We start from the raw sequence: 23772 nt of genomic DNA on the forward strand, positions 1-23772 counted from the left end.
CATTTTCTAACTTCCCAGCTGGCTTCTGGCAAGCAAAATCAATAGGGAACCCTGTGATTCGCTTAACAACCACATGGTTCATTTAATGACTATTGTGATTTGCTTAATGACCGCTGCAAAAAGGTCATAAAATCAGATCAGATTCACTTAATGACCACCTCGCTTAGCAACCAAAATACCAGTCTCAATTGTGGTCGTTAAATGAGGACTACCTGTAATATGCTATAAGAACTTGGCTAAACTGCCATATCCCTCAGGTAGGCAATTCTACATGTTGCTAAACTACAATTCCCAACATCCCTAGGGAGTGTAGCCATCACAGAGATGCTGGGAGTTACAGCAGCTTCTAGAAAACTACAGGCTGTCCACTCCAACATTATCAGCTGGGCACCAACTAGCCTGGCATGGAATTCTGGGAACTGCAGTCCCAAAGCTACCTAAGAGGGCCAGCAAGCATGATTTTCTGCCTAGATGAAAATGCCTCACGCCCAAGGGAAAATCTGATGCCGCACCACAGATGGAGCCTCCCTGCGTTCTCCTGCTAAGCGCCTGCCGCAGCGCCTGCTCACCTGTAAGCGGCTGTCTCCTGCAGCATTTTCTTCTCGCTCCTTGGGTGCCAGGGCTGTGTCAGCAGCCCTCTGGCTATTGTAAGCTTTCCCCGCCAAAGTCACAGCTTGAGAGGGAAAAGAAACCATTTCAAACAGGCTGGGATTGTTCAGGGAATCTTGTTTAGAAGACGGTGGTGACCAGGGGATCTCAGCACTCCACCCCTTCCTGGAAAGGGGTGCCACCCCCATCCCCACCCCACGTTCTGGTGCAGCCCGGCTGTGTCACATACCCTCAATTTCTTCAGCACGCAGCTTGCGGATAGCGGCCCGGATTAGTTTGCGTTCCTCATATTCGCTAGTTCCTCTCAGCTAAGGGAAGAAAAGTCAGCAAAGGTGCAAGCGTATCATTCCATCCCACTGGCCTGTCTAGAAAGGTGGCTGCAACCTAGTCAGACCCAGTTAATACATTGATGGGAGACCACCACGAGATCCCAGAGCAGAAGCCAAAGCCACATCCCGGAGGAAGGGATGAACAAACCACTTCTGCCTTGTGGCCGATGTCTTGTGGACGTGGCTGTGAAGTCAGGAGTTCAGCTCAGCTCAGCAGAGACTCACCCACCTTGGCTGACCTTAAGAAGCTGAGCAGAGTCAGGCCCCACTTTGATGAACTGCCAGCTTAAAAAACAGAACCTGACACCGCTTGTTATGGAAAGGCTCTGGTAGAGAGGCTTGGCCATGGTTTGGTGGGGGGCATAAGCAGACCTTGGGGACTCCCGCGGTGCCTTCTGCCCTATAGAGACACACTGTGGCGGAGAAATAGGGAAGCGCTGATGCAAATGAGGCCCCACTTAGTTTTCAAAAGGCGAGCCTCTGCTCTCCGCCACGGTGCTCCGGTTCTGCTTCAAGACAACGGGGGACCCCGTGGCCCTGAACTGCAGCTGTGAACCAAGATGGCCCAGGTTCAAATCCCACTCCTGCCACAAATACACTTGGGGTCAAGGGACCCAGCTCCCTGCAGGGCAGCCCCCAGGAATGAGGGGCTTCCTGGCTTGCCCCTCTCCTCTCCGATGTTCTCCCTGCTCTATTATCTCCCCTCTATCTCGGCTGATCTCAGATGCTAAGTGAGACTGGCCCCAGCTCTTCCTTGGATGGGGGACGCCTGATGGCTGGCCTGGGATGTCGAAAAAACGTCCCCAAAGGCGACAATGGCCGATCGCTCCATAACTGAGCCACAGAGGCTGAACCGGCAGTACCGTGTCGTGATGCTTCCACTTGTCACGCGAGATGTCCTCCCACAACATGCAACCGTCTCAGGAGAGTCCAGCTGCTTAAACTGACCTGGCCTTGTTTTCTGGTGTCTGGGCAATTCCTTAAATTTCATCTCTCAAGAGGCGGCTTTATAACGAGACACGTGTTATCTCTGGCACTCCGGGTGGCGGTGTCTCGGTGTGCCTAATTTATTTCCTCCTTGCACAGCTGCTGGGCAATTTGGGCTCCTCGCACTCAGGCTAGCCAATCATGAAGAAGGGCAAATTGTGAACTTTGAAACTAGTGTTTACAAGAGTGACAGAGGGAGCTGGCATGAAATGCTTTGAATGCTTGTGGAGGTCACGCTCTCAAAAGTGTTTATGGCCCAGAGAAAAGCCCAAGTTTCTCAATATAAATTGAATTAACATGAAAGCAATAAAAGATAGCATATACGGCTACTCTAGGGGAGCCAATATTTTCCCCCTTCTGTCGTATTAAAATTTCAACCCAGAAGCAGCTTTGGAGAAAAGCAGGGGGGGGACACAGTTTGCTTGTCCCCCCAACTGGTCCCAAGGCCACTCAGCCCTGAACCGAAGGGGCAGCGCAGGGTGGTAACTAAAGTGCTGAGCCAGGCCAGAGAGATCCAGGCTCAAACCTGTCCTCAGCCACAGAAATTCCCCGAGCATCTTTGGGCCAGACACACAGGGTTGCTGCGTTGGGAAAAAACCGGAGGAGGCACACTCGGCATACCGCCTGGAGCTCCTGCAGGAATGGATCCAGGAAGCGACCTCCCCAGAGGGCCAGGCCCGGTTCCAGCAGGGACTTACCAAGGCGGTCAGCTCTTCCACATCCTGGATGGGCTCCAGTTTCCTAGAAAGGGCGTCCAGAGACTTCTGTTGTCGCTGCTCCTCCTCTCGCTGCCAGGACCTGAAGGAACCAAAGGCCGAGAGGGGAGCATCACTTCAGGGAGGTACCCGAGTTTCTTTGAGGGGGGGAGCCAAGATGAGGAGGAGCCCTGGCTGTGAGCTGCCTCCCCACCCAGGAAGGGAACCCCCACTTTCTGGGCCACGGATCATGTCAGGCAGCATCACCGGCACGATGCTGCAGGAGGGCAGGAGAGGGCGCACAAGCTCTCTTCTCCGCCAGAAAAGCAAGCATTTGGGGAGGCATTCAAGCCCCTGCCAGGCACCCCAAGAGGGAGCGGCTGCGTCTGCCCGGAGCAGCCACAACTCACCAGCTCTTGCACACAGGCCAAAAGTGCGGCAAGCAAGATTCTCGGGGGTTTTGCCCAGGAAGGTTATAATCAGAGAGAAAGTTGGGGTGCAGAGGGAAGCTGCCCTGCCCCCCCTTACCTCAGCCGGTTCTCCTTGTTCTCCTGCCGCTCGGCACTCCGCTCCGTCCGGAAGCGCTTGGACGCCAGGGCCTCCTCGTCGCGCTCCAGCTCCTGCCGGCGGAGCTCCCGGATGGCAGAGCGGATCTGCCTGCGCTCGGCCAAGTCCAGGGTGGCCTCCAGCTGGGGAGGGGGCAGAGCAAGAGGAGGGTCATTTGGGGACAGGTCAAGGGCATCGCGGAGGCCGACCCCACCCCAGCAGAGTCACGCTCCGGTTGCTGTTCGGCCACCCCAAGTGGGTGGGCTGGGCCAGACCCACAATGGGTGCAGTGTGCAGTTCGCACAAAGTGCCACTGTCTGCCAGCCAACCCCCGGTGCTTAAATCCATGGGCTCTTGCACACACCGCCTCCAAGCTTGGGCTCGGCCCAAAAGCCTCTGCCGTCCCAGCTAGGGCACCGCTGCATTGCGCAGGAGAGGGTGCCTGGGACGTACTATCCAAAATTCAGAGTTTTGAACTCTGGTTTCAGAGACCAGATTAAACCATGGTCCATTCTATTCATGACTGGCTGGCCACAACCATAGTTTACAGATCACAAGAGCTGGCTGATTCAATCACCATTTGCTGCCTGGGTTCACACATCACACTAAGCCATGGCTTACAGATCACAATGGTTCTCTTTTTTTGCACCAAGCTGCAACAGCTTCACGCTGTGTGCCAGCTACACCCCTTCCTGGACTGGGAGTCCCTCTGAACAGTCACTCATGCCCTAGTCATCTCCCGCATAGACTACTGCAATGCGGTCCACATGGGGCTACCCTTGAAGAGTATCCGGAAGCTACAGCTGGTTCAGAACGCGGCTGCGCAAGCAGTCTTAAGAGTCCCAAAGAGGGCGCACATAACACCTTTGCTGCGCGAGCTGCACTGGGCGCCAGTCTGCTTCTGGCCCAATTCACCTTAAAGCCCTACATGGCATGGGGCCAGGCTACCTGAGGGACCGCCTCACCCCCACTACATTGACCCGTCCCACCTGGTCAGGCAGAGAGGGCATGTCACAGATGCTGTCCGTGAGGAATTGCCGATTGGCAGGGTCCAGGAGGAGGGCCTTCTCTGCCGTGGCCCCCACCCTTTGGAATAACTTACCCCCAGAGGTGAGGCAGGCCCCCACTCTCCCAGCCTTTAGAAAGGGAGTTAAGACCTGGCTCTGCCACCTTGCTTGGGGTGAGAGGGGGGATAGTTGATCGTGGAGGTGGCTGGTACTGTGATGCGGCCCTGGTAAATTCCATTAAGACCATCTTGAACTTCATATTATATATTTTATATTTTGTATTTTATATTTTATATTTATTCATATTTATATTGTATAATGAATTTTTACTCTTTAATTTATTGTAAACCGCCCAGAGTCGTCATTGCACAAGATTGGGCATTGGATAAATTGAATGAATGAATGAACCAAACCAACCACCTTCTGTGACTGTAACCCCAAGCCCAACCGCCCGGTGATTAAGAGAGGAGGTCGCTATCCTCCCAAGCATCACGTCCCAACCAAATTCCGGGTAAGAATCATCCCAGGTACTCAGGATTCACTCCAGGAACTTCCTGCCAAATGCCACCAGGGTGGCTCATGTAGGAACAAGCCTTGGGAGCTGCCGGCAAACAGATTCAGGAGTCTCAGATTGGGCACCGCCTTTTCCACAGACCCTCAGCCAGGGTGTCTTTTCTATCTGGGGGTTCCCCGATGCTTCACAAGTATAGGGGTGAGGGCAACTCAAAGGAGATCCCCCCAGGGCACAGCTCAAGCCAAACCTGCAGCACGTCACCCCAATTCCACAATGCACTTTGGAAATTCTGCAAGCAGAGGCAGACTTCTGCAGGAGGACATCTGGCAGCATCCTACAAGCGCATCACTGGAGGCCTATGTGCTGAATGAAGTAGAACCTCCACATATAGGCGCACTTTACATCATGGGTCAGCTAGCAGCTAACTGGCCCTCTCAGAGGCAATGCGATGGGCAGATAAGAATTGTGCTTTGAGGCAGAAAGCAGGTTGTGAGTGAATGTGCATGTGTATTTGCATACGGAGCAGAGACGGAAGAGAGCTGCAAAACAACACATGAGTAATTGCCCTTCAGCAGCCCTTGTTCTGCTGAGGCGCCACTCCGAGAAACATCACTAAACTCATGCTCTGCAGAGACGGATGGGGCCTCGGGGCTCTGAATTCTACAGCCGATGGACAGAAAAATGCGCAGCCCGCTTGAAGGAAGTCACCGACAGCTCATCCTCCCCTCATCTGGGCTGGTGATCACAGGGCGACAGAGACAAATCGAGGCTGGAAAGAATCCCTCAAGATACGCAATTTGCAACTTTGAAAGACGTCAGATACTTTACTAGACAGCACAAACGTGTTGATTTTATCATTTAATGTCGCCTGTCCAACTTGGAGCTTTCCAGATGTGCTGGACTACAACTCTAGGTGGCACCCTTGACGATCAGGCAGAGGATAACAGAACCTAACCAATTGTGGTTTATTCATTAAGGCAGCCCAGGCAGGGATCCCAGGTTGGGAAAGGTGGTGTTCCACACACAGGTTCGGACTGTCTGCCGAAGAACGTGGAAGGGCAGAAACCGTGTGCAGCGAATCACAAGCTCACACTTTAACCAGACTCCCCCAGTCCTTCTGGCTGGCATCAAAACTTACCCCAGTCTGGCTTTATTTCAAAATATAACAATGTCAAAGGGGAAAGGAGAGAGAAATGCTGGTCTACACAGCTTACACCCTTTTGTTTACTAGCGGCCGAATCTCACTTTTCCCACTAGAGGACTAGAGCTGCTGGGGAAGCAATCTTTTAAAAAAATAAATTAGGGGACTCTTTTTAAAAGCCCTTGTTAAACGACAACTGTGCTCTCAACGTGGCTGCCACCTCCATTTACAAGGGTGGAGCATCTTTTCTAACTCAGTTTTTGGTTCGCAAGGCAACCGGCATCAGCTACCCACCAAGTCTGGCTGAAGGAGAGGGTCAGGGGAGTCTTCGCAGATACAGAACTGTGCTTCCCAGCCACACCAGCATCTTCCATGAGGTGTCCCTGTGTCATTCCTGACCCATTCTCTCCCCTCACCCCCATGTTGTTTAGCAATCCAGCTGGGATCATTTCCTGGCTTCCTAGAGCTTGACCTGCGCTTCCCGTCTTGGACAACGTCAAAGCCCATTTCCTGCTTCCTTTTGTCTGGACCAGGAAAGACTTTCCAAACGTGTGGCCGGTGGTTGCTTCGGAGAGCAGCTGTGCTACGAGATCACTATGACCTCAGGTCTCTTATTAGCCCCCACGTCAGAGGCCCCCCCAAGGCTTACTTAACCCCTCTGCAGCCCAAGCTTCCTAAGCACACTCATGCTAAGCCATGAAGCAGCTTGTAGCTCAGCATATGGTGTGAACCCAACAGGTCCATTTATTAACTGGCAAAGCAAATTACAGCTTAATTCGTGTGGACACAACCCATGGGAGTTTTCTGAAATTACAAAGCAGCGACGAGCATTGTTTCGGGGAACTTGCAATACATAAGGATCTGCACTTCCTCCAAAAATCAGCAGTAGCACTTTTGGGGCCTAAATCAGAACCAAAACAAATTTCTGGCTAGAAATCATCCCAATATCATTTAGATTTGTCAGTTTGGGGTCATCAGCACCTGTGGTCCCTGAAGTTCAAGAGATAACTGGTTCTACAGCCAGACACGTTGCTTTACACCACATTCCAACCCATGGAATGCAATCGGCTTATTGACATGCAAGTCCTATAGAAAGACCGCCAAGGGCCTTGCAAGAGATTGGCCAGCAACGTTTCCCTAAGGAGGGATCACAGTGTGAAGACCGATAGGGTGAAAACCCGGAACAGAATAATTGGGAGCTCTGCTCAGTTCCGGTGCTCTATGGATTTCCAAACTTTTTCAGGCTGTGGAACCTGTTAGTTAAAAAAAAAAAAATTCTGGAGCCCCAGTCAAGAGGCTAAGCTCTAGAGATAGAAAACTGTTCAAGTGAACTTTTTTTTTGCTCTTCGACTCCTACAGAACCCCATCAAGTTCTCACAGCAACCTTGGGGTCCGCTGAACAGCGCGAAAAATCTTGTTCTAAATAAACGACTTGGCTTAGAATCCTTCAGAGCTAAATGTACAAGCAGGTTCGTCAACTCCCCAATCTGTAATGGTCTTATTTCAGCTTGCATGGGGTTGGTAACCCATACATTATGGGTTGCAAGCTAATTGTGGTTTATTAAATAAACCAGTTAAGCAAGCCAGATTGGGGAGTTGACAAACCTGCTTGTACGTTTAGCTCTGAAGGATTCTAAGCCAAGTCGTTTATTTAGAACGGGATTTTTCGCGCTGTTCAGCGGACCCCAAGGTTGCTGTGAGAACTTGATGGGGTTCTGTAGGAGTCGAAGAACAAAAAAAGAGTTCACTTGAACACAATGCATGAATCTAGTCTACAGCTGCTGCACTGCCTTTCTCCAAAGTAGCAACTTCCAGATGTGCTGGGACTGCAAGGCTCACTGAGGAATTCTGGGAACTGCAGTTCCCACCGACATCTGGATCCCACCATGAGGGAGAGGTCTGGGCTATGGGGGAGCGGAGAGCAGAGTGTGCAACAACCGACCGACCGGTCTTGGTCTTTCTCACTCCTGACACCGGAGGACAGGCCTGCCCCTTTGGCCTCTGGTGCATCTGCAGAGAGACACCCGACTGGCGATGGTTGGGACTCTGCACCCACCCACCCTCTTCCTCTGCAGTCGGCACAGTCCCCTCGGGGACCTGGGGGCCTCAAGTCCGAGGTCAGCAGCAACAGCAAAAGGCACCACGCCCACGTTCCGTGAGCTTCTGCGCTGCAGCAGTTTAAAAATGCAGCCCCAGCTGGTGTGGTTTGCTGCCAAAAGCGACCCTGGGAGCCACTGGGATGGGAATTTTTAAAAGTGGGGTAGAAGAATCCAGGGAGGAAGAGAAATCTATTAACAGCCCCGCCTAGGTGGGGAGCTCTTATTCTCACCCCTCCCTTCCTCCTGGACTCCGCAGAGCCCCGGGAGCCTTGGGCTGATCTGATGCGAAGCCCCGCCGACCACCCCAGGCGGGTTACAGAGCTGCGGCAGAGCTGCGGAGCCTCAAGGTCAGCGGGGCAGTTCTCTGTAGCTGGGATTCAGCCACAGCCCCGGGCCAGACCGGAATCCCGGAGAAACGACCTGCCAGGCCATGAGTTCAAGGCAATCCCCACTGGAGGCTGCTGGGTGTTTGTTTCCCCTGCGACAAGGTGGCTTGTTAGAACCGTGTGAACGCAACCGTTGCCGTTCATAGCCCACGGCCTTATGTGGCAGGCAAGTGCTGCGGAGGGACTCTCGAGGCGTCAAGTCAGGACTGAACGAACTGTGTGGAAACCCAGCCGCGGATCTCGGGGTCTCTTTTGTTCGTGACCCAGGATGCCTGGGTGAGGTGTCATGTCTTCCCCCGGCAGGGGCACAAACCCAGCCACAGAGGATTCTTGGCAACTAAGCGTTTGGGCTCACAACTTAAATCACAACATAATGAATAAATCACATTATGCTAAAGCACAAACCATGGTTTATAAAGGCTGGGTTCACACAACACAGTAAGCCAAGAGCAAGCAAGCCACGTCACCACTTTGATCAGTGGGTAAGCCCAGCTCTCACCAAGCTTCCCAACTGTATCGTGCCATTTGTTTACGGGAGTCACGGCTGGGTACAGGAGATCATCTCATTTTACACTCTGCAAACAACCCTGTGAGGTAGGCCAAGCTGGGAGGGGAGACTTTGGTAAAGCCATCCACAGCAAGCTTATGGGTTTCAGAGCAGCAAAGTCAAGGCTCTGGATACGTGGACTTCAGCTCCCAGAATCCCCCAGGAGACATGGCCTTTTTGGAGGATCCTGGGAGGATCCCAGCCTCTAAAAGGTGACAGAGGGGACCTTTAAGGTGCCCGAGAGGAGATTCGGGTGAATTGGAGAAGAATCTTGGACAAAGTATCCTTCCTTTCTCTTTGGGAACACATGCGCCAAGTCTGGTACACTGTTTCTGACCCTGGAGGTTCCATTTCCAATATGGAAATGTATTGCCATCATATCAACCCATCATGAATTTGGCTGAAATTCAATGCAAGCTAGGAAACTTTGTGGCCACCCCTTCCCCTACCTTTGGGTTTAATATATTTTCATTCTACCCACCCACCCATCATTTCCATGGAGCTGGAAGGGCATTCCGGGCTTATTAGCCCAAGATGTTTGATGGCATCTGGCCAGGAAATACCGTGTGGGACAAACCAAAGCATTAACACTGATGTGGAGAAGGGTCTCTCACTGCCCCGGAAGCAGCTGACGAATCTCCCACCACTACTGGCAGCAAATGGGAACACACAGACCCTTCCCATTTCCAAGCAGGAGCTCTGGTGCAAAACCCACTGAGCTGAGCTGCCAATTTCTGATTCCGGCAGCAAGTAAATCCGAGCAGTCTGCCGAGGCAAGACACAGGCACGCACGCACAGGGGACCCTGAGCGTTTCAGGTGCGAGGAGGGGGCCAGAATCCCCTTCTGTTTCCCCAGAGCCTATGGGAGGGGCTGAGGGGCGTCTGCCTTCTACCCGCAACAGGGAGGAGGCCTCCCACCGAGCTGGGCTCTGCCTTCTTTGCTGCCACTGGCCCTGCCCAGACCGCTGGAGCAGTGCCACCCCACTGCCTCCCCCACCCTCTGCCCGTGGCACCACAGAGCAGGCCCTCCACTCCCAACCCTCAGGAATGGATTAATGGGGAGAAAAGAGAGAAGTCTGGAAACAAATGTGGGTCCTTGAGGGTGCAAAAAAAGCGGTAACAGGAATGCAAACAAGAGAAGGGGGACAGCAGGGAGGGAAACCAAGTTGAAGGAGCGGGGAAAGGAAGAGAAGGAGCAAAAAAGCCTAAAAGGACGGACAGTTTCTCCTTATATGGTCTAATTCCCTCGCAGCTGCAGCTGAGGGAAAGGGAGGAACTAAATTCAAGTTCCAGCGACAGAAGGAAAACTCCCCCCTCCCCACCCTCAGATACACACCCTAATGGACCCTCCACACTGTGCCTCTAAATCTGCAGGATTACACATCCCATCATCCCCAGCTAGCTTGATCAAAGACTTGCTACAGCTTACTTAAGCCTTCCTGGAGGCACCACCTTCCAAACTCTACGAGACTTGGACTTGACTCCGTGGCCCAAAACGCCCAGGCTATATGGCCCTTCTGGGATCCAGAAGCCCAATCAGCCTGAGGGGCACCAGGTTGGGACAGCTGGTTTCAGCCTGGTACCCCCCCCATTAACCCCCCTCCCCCATGTGCCCAGTTCCTGAAGGGAGTTGAAAGCCACTACAGTGTGATTGTGCTATACAGTTCAACATGGGCTACTTTCAAGGCAGATACATCTCTGAATGTCGCCCTGATTTTTAAAGAACTTTTCAGGTACATTAGAAGCTCTGCCATTGTTGAAGACATTGAGGAATCGGGTAAGGAAATATCTCTGAAACGATGACCCAACAGGTCATGGATGGTCTAGTCACAGCTAGGTATCCCACCCGATCTGGTATCATTGACCGTTTCCTGGTTTTTTTGTTTTAATTGTTTGTTCGAGTACTATCTGTAAGCCACATTAAAGGTCAACATGTGATGGAAAAATGTCCTTCTCCTCCCATGAGTTGGTAGCTTCTTCCTCTGTCCCCACTCCAATCATCTGGGGGAGAAACACCCTTCAACCGCAGGGGTGGAACACACTTCCGGAGCAGGACCCCACCTCACAGGTCCCCGACGTTCAACCTGTGCTGGCACCCCTGCAGATTTGCACAGACAAAGATGCCAAGCCTGTTTGCCAAAATGGGGAAGTGGCCCAAAGGTTTTATTGCTTCCTCCTTCCTCATCGGTCATAAACACATTCAGCCCTCTTACTGCTCAGCTCTATCCAGTTTGCCCTTCAGCTGCCCAGCAATCGCAAAGATTGACCTTTGGAGCGACCTCTGGCATCAGGCGGGGGGGCCCACAGAGCAGAGGAGGAGAGGCCGGCAGACCATGAAAGAAAGAACATGGGGAGATCTATCTGTAAGTACAAACCAAGATCCACAGAACAGCTTCACATAGTTACTAACTTTTCAGAGGGACGAATATCGGCCTTCAAAGGCCCTGAATGCGGCTGAACTATTTTAAATGGTCTTTCATTACTGTACGGCAATATCAATTTGATTACTATGTAAATTAAAATAAATTTCATTTTCGCCTAAGCTCCAGTGACTTTTTTGTCCTGGTTCCCGACCGCGTATCAGGAGGTAGCCCTTGCATGATCCCAAAAGTGCTGCACATCTCTGCTTTGATAGGAAAAAAAAAAAGCATTTCCTAGCACAAGGCAACCATAAAGAAACTTTTTTCTTCTTCAGTAATCACTGAGCTTTTTTAATTAACTAAATACCAAAGAAAAAGAATAAAAGAAAAAAGAAAGCTGTATGAAACAAAATGCACAAGATGTATATTTACAGACATACAGTATATCAATAAATGAAAGCCATGATTCATTATAGTCATCCATAGCTGATCTATATTAATCAATTCTGCAAACTATTGAATTGTTGGAGCCACATGTTTGACTTTCTGATGCTGAACAGTAAATCTTTTGAGTACAGGTAGTCCTTGCTTAATGACCACAATTGGGACCGGCAGCTCCGTCACTAAGCACACAACCATGAAGTGAGACACCACATGACCGCAATGGACTTACGATGTCACTACCCTTTCAGTTGTTAAGCAAGTCACTGCAGGTTGTTAAGCAAGACAACACGTGACCACGACTTGTGGTTTTACTGCCAGCTTCTCCATTGACTCTGCTTGTCGGAAGCCGGCTGTGAAGGGCGCAAATGGCAGCCACGTGACCGCGGAGACACTGCGATGGTTGTAAATGCGAGGACTGGTTGCAAAGTTACTTTTTCAGCACCAATGTAACTTTGGATGGTCACTAAACAGGGCAGTCATTAAGCAAAGACTACCTGTAAATTCTTTTTTCTTAAGCAGCAGGTTTAATACACAAACAGGCTGTAAGTTTTTGAACCACTTGCTAGCATGGCAAACCTCACCTGCTCGGTCTAGGCACAGGAAGACTGTGGGACCACCAAAAGCTAGTCTGGAGTAGCACCCTCACTAGGGGCTCTCCAGATGCGTTTCGGGCTGCAACTGCAAGCCTTTAACAGGACCGGCCAGGACCCCGAGAGTCACGACGGCTGTGCAGGTCCCTCCTGGTTCTCCCGCAGCCCTCCTGTAGCGCATGCAATCCAGGCAGGGAAGGCGAGGAGCATCTGGCAGGCTCCCCTCCTCTAGGCGGGAGGGCGTCTGGCCTGTCCTTCTTGCTCCACTTGCCCCCTGGGCACTCGGGAATGACTCGGCCCAGCACAAACAAAGCTCCCCTCGATTGTCCCTGGCAGCAGGATGAAGCGAAGCGCACACGGGGTGGGCAGGCAGGCGGCAGGTGCTGCTTTTGAAGACGGGGCCCTCCCGTCAGCAAGCCCCACATGCTGAGCAAAGGGCAGCCCACAAGAAGCAGTGCAAGCACACATTAGGCAAATTTTACCAGCATATGGGCCTGTCCAACTTTGGAGCCTTACTGGATTCCTTCAGTGTGCTAAACCACCACACTTAAACCATGATTTGTTGCCTAAGCCAAACCGGTCTAAGCCACGTGACAGTTTCTTGGGCAACCATGATTTGCTGAAAAAGCTACAATTGGCTCACTTTTCTCAACTCACTGTAAACCATGATTTTCCAACCACGAGGGCTGCATTCACAAGACATTAAGCCCTAACCAAGTAAGCCACATTATGGCCAAACAATGTTAGGGTCAAATCAAGGATTGTGAAGATCTGACCTTCCAGAACACAAACAGCTGTACTGGCTGGGGCTGCTGGGAGGTGCCAGGACACCCACTCTCCCCAGTTTGAATGAAGGAGTTCCCCCAAGGACATCTGTCGCTGAAGGGAAACCAGGGGAGCGGACTGAAGAACAGCGAACAGGACATTTGCACGCACCCCTTGGCCGTGTTCTCTCCGCGGAAGTCCAAAAACATCACAGGAGAGTTTCACTAAAATGCTCTTCTCCCCTGAAAGTAATTAATAATGCAAATTCTCCTGCCTCCTATTAAATGAGAATTAGGAGGAAAAAATGAAGTCCCCTTTCTTTGACCAACAGACCAGCGCTGAGCACAATCACAACCTTGCATAATGCAGAATTAAGGAGTGATTTGATTAGAACCACAGTCCCTTTATACAAATGTTGGTTTCACACTTGTGATTTTGCACCCTTGCACATTTATCTGCACCCTGTTGTGTCTGGAGGAGAGAAATACTTGGGCACACAAGATGCAACTACATCCCACAGACGAATTAGTGCAGACTGATGCTCGCACGTCCAGGCAAGCTAATCCTGTTCTGGAAGCTCAGATCTGGGGGAGAGTACAGGATGGATTTGAGGGAGATCTTGCGGGGCCTCTGGGCAAAAAAGGGGATTGTCTCAGTCTTGGAGAATAAGCCACTTTATGAGATTCTTCTTCATGCAATCTCCTCCCTGACGGATCAACCCAGCTACACTGGTGTAAATAAACAGGCTTGGACCATCACCACCTTTGGGCCCAAGGAGAAACAAGGCGAAAACCAGGCCTCTGAAGTGAATTCAAGGCTGTATATTACATATATATTACATATGTAGGCTATAAATTACATATATGTATATATATTATATATGTGAATATATTATATATTCATATATATTAAATTTATATATATTATATATATTATATTATATATCGTATTATATATATGAATGTATATTACATATTGTAGTAATTATGGTATTCTTATTTTATTGCTTGAGCGAATGCAACGAAATTTCATTTTAATATACACTTTGGTGTATAGTGAAATGACAATAAAAGTTTATCTTATCATCTTATCTTACCTTATCTTATCTTCTTGCTGGTTGAGCAGCAGTGCCCACCCATTGCCTTCGCTATGGCTTACTGAATTATTATGGACCATACCTTCTACCAAGCAGCCACCACATTATGGGCTGGCATCATCGAAACACTGCAAAAGGCTGGAGATTAACCCTATGGCTGATTTCCCCTTCCAGCCGTTGGACAGAAAAGGGGAACTTCCAGCAATGGTCTGTACTATCCAAGTTTCTTTTTCATCCTCAGTAGGAGGAAGGGGGTCGAGACAAGGCAGAAAGAGGGTGATGGGAGCCCCCCATGTAATGACCCCCCCCCCCAAGCAGGCAACCAGCAAACTGCGGTTCTCCTCCATGTTCAGACAAACCTGGATGGTGGCTTTGGGACATCCCATTCATTGGCCCAGCCAGCCTGCTGAAAGACCTAGAAATTTGGCTCATTTTAAGCTTGGCTGAGGGTTTGGTAGGTTCTTCGGCTGACTGGTGTCTAAGACAAAGCCAGGAAAAATTGGTAACCATGTTAAGCCACATCTGCACAAAGAAGAGGAACAATATGCCAGTTTCAGGGTTCAGAGCATTTCCCAGCCCAACCAGGAGGGCCCCGAGAGCCCAGCAGCCGAACTTGGGAACCGATCCGGGAAGCAGGTGCTTTGCCAATGTGCCACGCCCTTTTTTCAGGTACTGAAACAAGCTAATTTCCCCTTCAGACAAAAATAGCTGGAAGGGACGAAGGAACAGGCAGAAGCCTTTTTTTCTCATCCCTACCTCTCTACCTAGCAGAGAAAAGCCCCACATATGGCCCCAGCCTGGGGGACCGGAGCTCCTGCTCGCCTTGCAGCCCAGCTCCTGGCTGGGTCCCATGGGAACTGGAATCCCCCAACTAGTGAAGAGGACAGGAATCCCCGCTCCCTGCCCCCCAGCCCCATCCTTTGAGAGCTGCCTGGGCCCCTCAATCCAGCCCCTTCTCTGCAGGAAAAGTCCATCGTCCCCTGCCTCCCGGTACCTTCCTGGCGGGCGATGCCTCAGCTGGCAGAGGAAAGGGCCGGGCCTTCCAGCCAACGACGTTAGGTTTGAACAGTGCTCCCCCCCTTCCAGGCAGGGCAGGGCTGCTGCAAACCCATTTTGGTGCTCTTCCCCCAATACACAAACAGCAAGGAACACAAAGGGCCCTTGTGTGCGCAGCTCTGGGCTCCCTAAGGCTGCAGGGCCAGGTGAGTGCGAGAGAGCAGCAGAACACAAACGCACACCAGCTCGGAAGAAAAACGGCTCCTAAGGAAGCAGAACTTTTATATGGGGGGGGCGATTAGATTCCCCCTTGGATCAGGAGTGGGGGAGGTGGTACACTTTCAAACTATACCTTTCTAGTACATTGAGAGCCCAGGCTCCATCAAAGTAACCCAAGAATATATACAGACGCCTCCTCTTCTCATTCCGGACTTCAGGTGGACCAAACACGACCCCCCATTCTGCTTTGCGCTACAGGCTCTGCTGGGGTGGCCAAGTCCCAGTTCGTCTGTTGAAAGCCACCCTACAATGGGGGGATGCAGATGTTGTATTTTTAAAGACGAAACAGAAATGGGGGGCTGGATTCTGATACTGGGAGAAAGTTGGATTTGAAAAGTCTTGTCGTAGACTTCATCACCGTGTGAACTTAGCTCCCCTCAAAGCTATTTTGTGACACACATGCACCCCAGTTCTCCCAAGTCCCACAGACAGCCTATACTGGGAGAAGGACTTCAGGACCACTGGAGAACAGAAAAAGTTCAATTTCCCCCCCCCCCATTTTTTCCTTTTCCTTCTGGGTGCAAATGAGACCTTGATTATATTAGATCTGAGCACCCCAACCCCAGGGGTGGAGTGTGGCAAGTCAAAAACTTGCAATTGAAAGAGAAATGTCTGAGATCCTTTCCATTTCTCTTCTGCCCTTCTTAAAATCTTCCTTTCCAAAAGCTAACTTATTAAAACTTCCTTCAAATGCAATCTCCGTTAACAGGACTTTTCGGAATCGCATGCAGAATTGATCGGCCCCTGCCACAAGGACCGGACAGGCCAGGCACCTGCCCATCTTGTGAAGTAGCACGCTGTGCCATTCCAGCCTCTGGAGTTTGCAAGCTGTCATTTAGCACGTTGCAGGCCCCAAGCCAGCTAACTGGGTTAAGCAAACCACAGCTCAGCATGTGTGAGCCCAAGCAGTGGCTGCATCCACACAACATGCCAGCCAGTACAAAACATACAGGAGGGATTTACACCACAGCACATAAAAAAAAGAAACAAAGCAAAATTCGGCTCTGTCTGTTGCAAGAGACAGCAGCACCAAGCCAGCCTTGGCTGATCCCTAAAAGTAAATACTTTGGACCTGGTTAGTAGTGAATGGGAAGCCACAACTCCGGGTTGTCAGCTAGAGTGGAAGAAGGCCAGCCACTTCCTAACTGTGCCCAAGGAAAGGGAAAGGGCACGACCGGGTCCACAAGTTGGTCTCAACTGAAAGGAGACTTTACCTTTTCATTGCATGCAGCCTTTTAGAGCACCACACCCTGAATTCTTTCATCTTTCATGCAGTTTCACATGGAATTACTTCAGCAGTGTTCCCTCCCCGTAGGGGATTTGGGAAATGAAGCCCTGTGAGATTCCTGACAGGGAGGGAATTAAACTTCTGCCATAACCGTTAATAGCAGCTTCTCCATCTAGAGCTCCTGAGATGTGCCAGGATTGCAGCTGCCAACTTTCCAGTGAAGTGCTGGCAGAGGAATCCTCTGAACCACCCTCCCAACCCACTGCAAAGAGTTGCCAAATAGCAAAAGGTAAGTAACAGGCCAGGGGGCAACAGGCCAGGGTCCCCAAGCCCCAGCCCGGTCCACCAACCAGCCGTTACGGCATGCAAAGAAGGGTGGAGAGAACAGGACCGTTACCCATTTGTCAGACCCAACCCTGGCCACCCCTTCCACAGGAGATGCTGGCAGAGCTCCTCTCTGCCTGAAAAATGGCACAGATGCCATGCTTCCCTCCTGCCACAGGCGTGGCACATTCACCCCAGCTGAACAGGTCTGGGGTTCAAGGCTCACTGTCTAGACTTAAAAATTGCTCTTTTAGCATCTTATATGAGTCAAAGCTAGTAGGATTTCAGGTTGCAGTAGGGATCGGAAGCATTCTGCGCAATCAGCCCGTCACATGTCAGTTGAATAAGTCACCGTGCTGGGTTCCTGTCACACCAAAGAGCCTCCCTCAGATAAACAGATCTCTCCTCCCAGTAGTCCACAACTATTAAGGCCATGGCTGAGAATTCTGGGAATTAGAATCCATACAACTAGAGGGCATCCAGGTTAGGGAAGTCTGTTCTAAGCCAGGGGTTATAAGCCACAATGGCAAAGTTTACACAATGTGCTATGTCAAAAAAAAACAAAAACTCGGTTTTAGTGTCATGAAAGCTAAGATGCCAGACAAGCCTGGGGTGGATATTATTTTCTTGTCTGTGGAGTGAGTAAAGGAGCAATTAGGTGAGCCCTTTGCCACTGATGAGTGGTAGAGAACTGCCATTCTCCTCCTGCATCACTATTTCTCACAGCAATGGATTTGACATCTAAGCATTACGCAAAGGAGGATTTCAAAATCTTGTGACAACATGGAGTTGCAAAGTCTTGTCCAGTTGCAGAACCCAAGATGTCAACTCATATGCACTCAAAGGTAAGTGCAGATAAGGACTACAGTCAAAATATAAACAAACGTATTTAAGTTGCAAAATAAAAGCTTGTGAAATAAAGACTGAATTTGAAAGAGATCAAAATAAATGTGGCAAATGTGTGGGGGCTTCCCTGTGTGGCTTTGCACTTATCAGACAGCCCGCACAATGGTGCACAACAAGGGGCTTTCCAGATGCCTTTGCATTCATAACCTGGGTTGTTCATCAGGTCAATTGAAGACCAGAAGCTGCTTTTACTGAGCATGGTTAATTGATTAATCTTGATTAGCTATTTGTGGCTTAGCACATTTTATGAATCCAGCTGGTTTGGTTACCTTATGATTCAATGTACTGCAAGAACCCAGAAAACAGGTAATTCAGTAACCAAGTTAAGTGTGGCTTTAAGTGAGAGCCACTTAACCTACACTATGGTGTGCTTGCCTTTGGATTAATGGCTAGTATGAACTAGCCCTGTAGTTTCTAAACATTTGCAACATGCAAATCTACAATCAACAAACTTAAGCATGTTCTACAATCTCATCCCATGTACCCATCTCAAAGGATAACGGGTTCATGCATCTCTGAGCCTCTAAGGGCAGTCTATTGAGTTTTGGCCTATTTTTCAAGAGTGGTCATTGTCACTCAAAAGCCCCACTTCAGATGTTGGGTATAAACTTAGCCACAGCAGCTTGTTCAACAAATCTTGCTCAGAACCTTTGCTCAGTGCAATGTGTGAACTTGCCCCTTTTATCCATGGCCATAGCCTGAGAGCACACGACAAATTTGAGACTGAAAAACAGGCAGTGCCTGCAGGTGAAGCCATTAAAAATCCACAAAGGGCCGAAGGGGCAGGAGGAACTGAGCCGCACTGATGAAAAGGAAAGTGAGCAAAATGCCCTCTTGTTCCCCCAAAGTCTGGCATCCAACCGCCCAGAGGCATCGCTGCACAAAAGGCAGTCAGAACCCTGGAAAACCCTTCTGTTTGCTCACAGTTCCAAAGCCACAAACCGTCCGATATCCAAGCAGGGCGGCGACAGTGAGAGAAAGAGACTCACCAGTTTCCAGAGCGTTCCTTCATCCATGCTCAGGAGCGCCTCTTCGGACATGCTGCCGGTCTCCGCCCTTGGTCCCCCTTCCCTCCAAAGAAGCCAGCCGGCCACGGAAAGTAAGGGAGGTCCCTCTGAAGACCAGCGGCTAGTTCAGGGTCCGAACGGCTGGCTTGCGAGAGGCGTTCTGGAAGCGAATAAACGCCCGCCGAGGCAGGGGACAGAGCGAAAAGCCATCAGCTGGTTAGCCTCTTCGCTCGGGGCTCGTCAAAGGTTGTGGAAGGGCAAAAGGATGGGCAACCGGCCAACCCCAGGACCGCAAACAGACGTTACCCAGGGCCAAACTCAGCTGGGATCGAATCTGGGGCAAGAAGGTCTCCACTCCTTCCACTTCCAGGAAAATCTTATCTCCAAACATCCCAGAATGTTCCCCCCTCCCTGCGTGACTCCTCTGCTTTCCAGGGGATTTGAAACCCAGCCCGCTTCCTCAGGGCACCCCAGAGAGCCATTTCTCACCCAGGCCAGACCCCGGGTGACTTCGCTGCCAGCTGGCTACCCAACGGGGCTTCACTGGCAACCCTGGCTGGGGAAGAGAGCGCCCGCAGCAGTCCCTGGCATCCCTCCCCAGCAAGCGCATTCTTAGCAGTGAGTGATGAATACCCAAAGACCACGGAGCATTAGGGAAATGAGGCGGCCACTGCCTGTGTGGATCCAGCTCACTCAAATCATTTGCTGCCTCTCCCCGCTGCCTACCTCGCAGGAGTGTAGAGAGGAGAACACAGGCTATCTGGGGAAGGGGATGGGGCAGGACACAAGCATGACCAATGGAGCGCTCAAGCTTAGGAAGGGGAAAAGGGGCCTGTGGCTGAGGGTCATCACTACCAGCCAAAACTTCATCCTGAGAGTTCCCATGATTCCTCCATCATCCTCAAGGGGAAGCAGAACAGAGAATGGCCGCGTTCACACAACATATCAAACCACAAAGTGACTTCTTCTCCTTCCTAGTGTGTTTTGTGACTCCAGACCATGAGGGGAGTTTATGGCTGGGAGTGTCATCAAGCCCAGAAAACTGGCTCTGCAAAATAAGCCAGGGTTCACTTCCTCCTGGTTCGTAATGTGTGAACAGAAAATAGAAGAGGCTAGCTTGCTTTCCCCAGAGGACTAGAAAGGGAGGGGGCTCAGCCTTGAGTTCGCCTGCTCAGTGACCCACCGCCACCTGGACTACGCAGCGGCAGACGCCCCCTCGGATGCTTCAGTACTGGGTGCGGAATCCTGATCGAGGGCTCGCACCCGCTCCAAACCTCAGGTGACCCTCTCCGGTGAATCCCTGACATTAGCCTACCTGCCTGGATTCACAGGCATCGGACTCTCGGCTGACAGTCCCGCCGGGCTCGCACAGCCAGGGCCAACCCCGTCTAGCCCAGCGCGTCTTAGCAGCTCGGAAGGGCAAGTCTCTTAGGCCCCCTCCTGCCCCCAAGCGATGCAGTGCCAGAGACACGTCGGCTGCATCCACACAACCCTCTCAACCCGAGCCAGCAAAACACCCTCGGTCTGGACGCCAGACCAGCCAGCCTCGCCGCGACCGACGCGACGCGACCGCCCCGCTCCGTTCCGCTCCAGCCGGGAGAAGCGCGGATCGATCCCGCCGCGCTCCGCTTCCATCCAGGTCGCCCAAACCGCTGCCACGCCGCCAGCTCCGGCTCGCCGCCTCCCGCCCCTCCTCTGCGCAGCAGCCCATGCACAGCACACCCAATCCGAATCGGACGCCCGCCTCCCGACCCCCCTAATCCGGAATGGAAATGGGCTCCCGACCCCGGCCCGGCCCGACGTACCTCCCCCGGCCGCGCCGAGCCATCCAGACGCGCAGCGCCGCGATCCCCCGAGCCCGCTGCCCCGGATCCCGCCGCCGCTCTGAGCAGCTGCGCCCGCCGCGCCGCCGAGCCCCAGGCTCCCCGGGATCCGCCCCCTCTCTCGAACCAGCCAACGGCAGCGCGCGCCTCCGCCCAACGGCCCCGGCCGCGCCCCTTCCCTCCCGTTACTGGTCTGTTTCTAGCAGGCGGCCCGCCTTCCGACGGGCGGGCGCGCTTGGCAGGTCGGGAACTGTCGTTTCGAGGCAGCGCCGCGGATCCTCTTCCCTGGCGCGCCAGCCGCCGGGCGAGCCGCGCCTGCCGGGCGGCTGTCCGGATTTTAGCAGGGCGCTGGCTGCGGGTTCTGGGAGATGAAGTCGAATACATCTGGAGGGAGCCCGGAAGGATCAAACAATTAGGGCTAGTGTTTAGACAGTGTGAGTTTTTCAGACAGTGAATTGAAGATAAGGGTCTTTTGTTTGCATCTCCAAAAAGATGTGCAAAACGTGTTTCAAGTGCTCAGATCTTCGAGTTGAGCTCCCAGTGACCGCGTGGGCTCGTTTAGGCTTTGGTTTTGGCAACAGCAAAGAAGCGGATTGCCACTGCCTTCCCTGGAGTTGTTGTTTTTTTAATTTCTCAGTCTAGCCTGGTGTAGAGTCCCAACGTCTGAAGTACCTTTACTTCCCAATGTAGACACTTCAGACAACACGTATTTAACTTCAACAACAGTTAATTTGATCAAACAAACGGCTGGGCATTCAATAAAGGCTTCACTTGGGAAACCGCATGACACACACACGATGGAGGTATTGGGAGCTTTTATACGTGCCTGAGACATGACGCATGTCCCCTGAGGGGTGGCATGGTCCAATCACAAAGCTACCCTCAGGTCTTTGCCCCCGGCTCAACAGCAATTTGCTTGTCTCCTCTGTCCCTGGTGCAAGTGTATTACAAAAGCGAGATAGCAATAGTTAGATCGGCTCTTCATTCCACCCTTTTCCTTTTTCCGGACATGCTTGTCCGGTTACGAGAGAGCTACAGATCTACAAGAACCCTGTTGTCGCAGCATCCGCTGGACATCTTTGGGTATCCTTTTGGGATCTCTTGGAGGTAGAGCCCTGACGAGCATAAGCGTGCCCCTCCTGGATACGGCCATCTTGGGGTCCGAGGGCATAGTAGCAAATTGCATACCTTGGACCACATGGGTGACTAGAGGCATAAAACAAGGGACTATGCAAGGGAGAAAAAGGAGCCCTGCTGCTGCGCAGAGGAGGATGAAAGCAACCTTTTTCCACCAAGCCCCATTGAAAATGCTGCCCCACCAATCAGGCCATTTGGTGACCCATGTTTGGACCGGCATGTGGGCCAGCTTCCTGATGTTATCTGCAATATTGGTCATGGCTTTCCTATTATCATCTATCTCCAAGCAACAATTGGAGAGATTGAGCCTGCCACATACGCCCCCCTCTTCTGCTAAGAGGTAATCCAGGGCTAAACGGTTCTGGTAGATTGCGGTGCACATCTGGGTGCTTTGTTGGGCCAGCAGTACCAGCGCTTCGGCTGTTTGGTTGGTGATGATTTCTAAAACCGCCTGGAGCCGAATGATATGATTTAACATATATATATAGGAGTCCAGTACCCATAAGTTATCTCGTGCTGGTCCCAAGTGGCCGGTCCGTAATACTGAATGATACGTTCTGGCGGCCAATCGTCCTTTCCCCAGACTTGCCTTCCTCCCGCCGTTAAATCAGTGCTAATGGGGGTGGAATGTTTAGCTCGCCTAAGGTCATCAAAGATTGGGACTCCTAACTCACCTCCCTTGTTCCGAGGAAGGAGGAAGAAGTTAGGCCTTAGAGCCCCTAAATAGCAGGACCCTCCCCATTCCTTAGGTAACTGCTCTAAGGCCTCCTTCCCACAAATCCAGTAAAACCCTGGGGGAGCATCCCAAGGTATCAACAAGTTCCAGGGGGATGCCCATAGGTAGCTAATCGGGGAGTTGGCAAAGGGTGTGGTTTCATTGGCCAATTTCGGCACCCAAGTGGTGTTCTGGGACTGGGTCTCGGTGACGAGAGTGAATTTACAGGAGAGAGACTGAGCCTTGAGCTTGGTGAGGCTCGGACACAAGCTACCACTAGGGGCAGGATTTTAGGCCAGGCAAGAGACGTCTCCTGGCAGAGTTTGGCTATCTGGGTTTTCAGGGTACGATTGGCCCTCTCCACCTTAGCCGAGGCCTGGGGTCGGTAGGCGGAGTGTAGGTGCCAAGGGATCTGGAGGCGTTTCTCAACCCTTTGCACTATATTAGTGATGAAATGAGGGCCATTATCACTCTCGATACCTTGGGGAAGCCCATGTCAAGGCACTAAGTCCTGTGTCAGACGCTTTACCACTTCTGAGGTCTTCTGGGAGCGGGTAGGAAATGCTTCAATCCACCCTGAGAACATATCTACAAAAATTAGCAAATTTTTGTTCCTGCCATATTGCGGCAGTTCGGTGAAGTCGACTTGCCATGCTTCCCCTGGGTAGGTGGCAGTCCGCAGGTGTCCTGACGGTACAGGGGAGGAACCTCGGGGGTTATTCACCTGGCATAGTGTACATCCAGCTGAGATTCGGCGGGCAATGCCCCTCAACCCTTGATTGCAGTATTGCTGGAGCCATCGGGCCAGCGATTTTGGCCCCCAATGCGTGGACAAATGTCCACACCTCACAACATGCCACAGGAGATATTTAGGTAGTTGGATCCAGTGGCGGACGACCCACCACCATTTCTCCCATCAGCCTCCCTTTTCTAAAACATCGCGCCAATCATAAAGAGGTGGGAGGTCCTCGTGTCGGAAGGAAGGGAGAAGTGACAGGATCCGCTGAGATTCTTGGGTAGTTCCTTCGTGGGCCATCTGCCTTGCGAAAAAGTCAGCTGCCCGGTTGCCTTTTGCGACCCAAGAGTCCCCTGCCTGATGGCCACGACAATGGACAATGGCCAGTTCTTTTGGTCTTCGTATTGCACTCATAAGTTCCTCCAGTAGGATCCTGAATTTCAATGGCTTCCCATCAGGCCCGCAGAAACCCCGGGCCTTCCACAAAGCACAATGCGTATGGGCCG

General features: G+C 51.7%; 1 protein-coding gene across 3 annotated transcripts in view; it reads right to left on the bottom strand.

Moving 5' to 3' along the window:
- Positions 1-19033, bottom strand: part of SMTN (smoothelin) — a 63889-nt gene extending 44856 nt beyond the window's left edge. For 2 of the 3 annotated variants that reach the window (XM_063315736.1, XM_063315735.1), the window contains exons 1-5: positions 18838-19015; positions 3149-3309; positions 2624-2723; positions 839-917; positions 570-673 (exon numbers count right to left, since the gene is read on the bottom strand). In XM_063315736.1, coding sequence (XP_063171806.1) covers positions 570-673; positions 839-917; positions 2624-2723; positions 3149-3309; positions 18838-18888 — 495 coding nt within the window. In that variant the 5' untranslated portion in view covers positions 18889-19015. Of the gene's footprint in view, positions 1-569; positions 674-838; positions 918-2623; positions 2724-3148; positions 3310-18837 lie in introns of all 3 variants that reach the window. The other variant, XM_063315734.1, reaches the window with a different exon arrangement.
- Between the last annotated feature and the right edge of the window lie 4739 nt (positions 19034-23772).

This window comes from Candoia aspera, chromosome 15, assembly GCF_035149785.1.
Source record: "Candoia aspera isolate rCanAsp1 chromosome 15, rCanAsp1.hap2, whole genome shotgun sequence".
NCBI lineage: Eukaryota > Metazoa > Chordata > Lepidosauria > Squamata > Boidae > Candoia > Candoia aspera.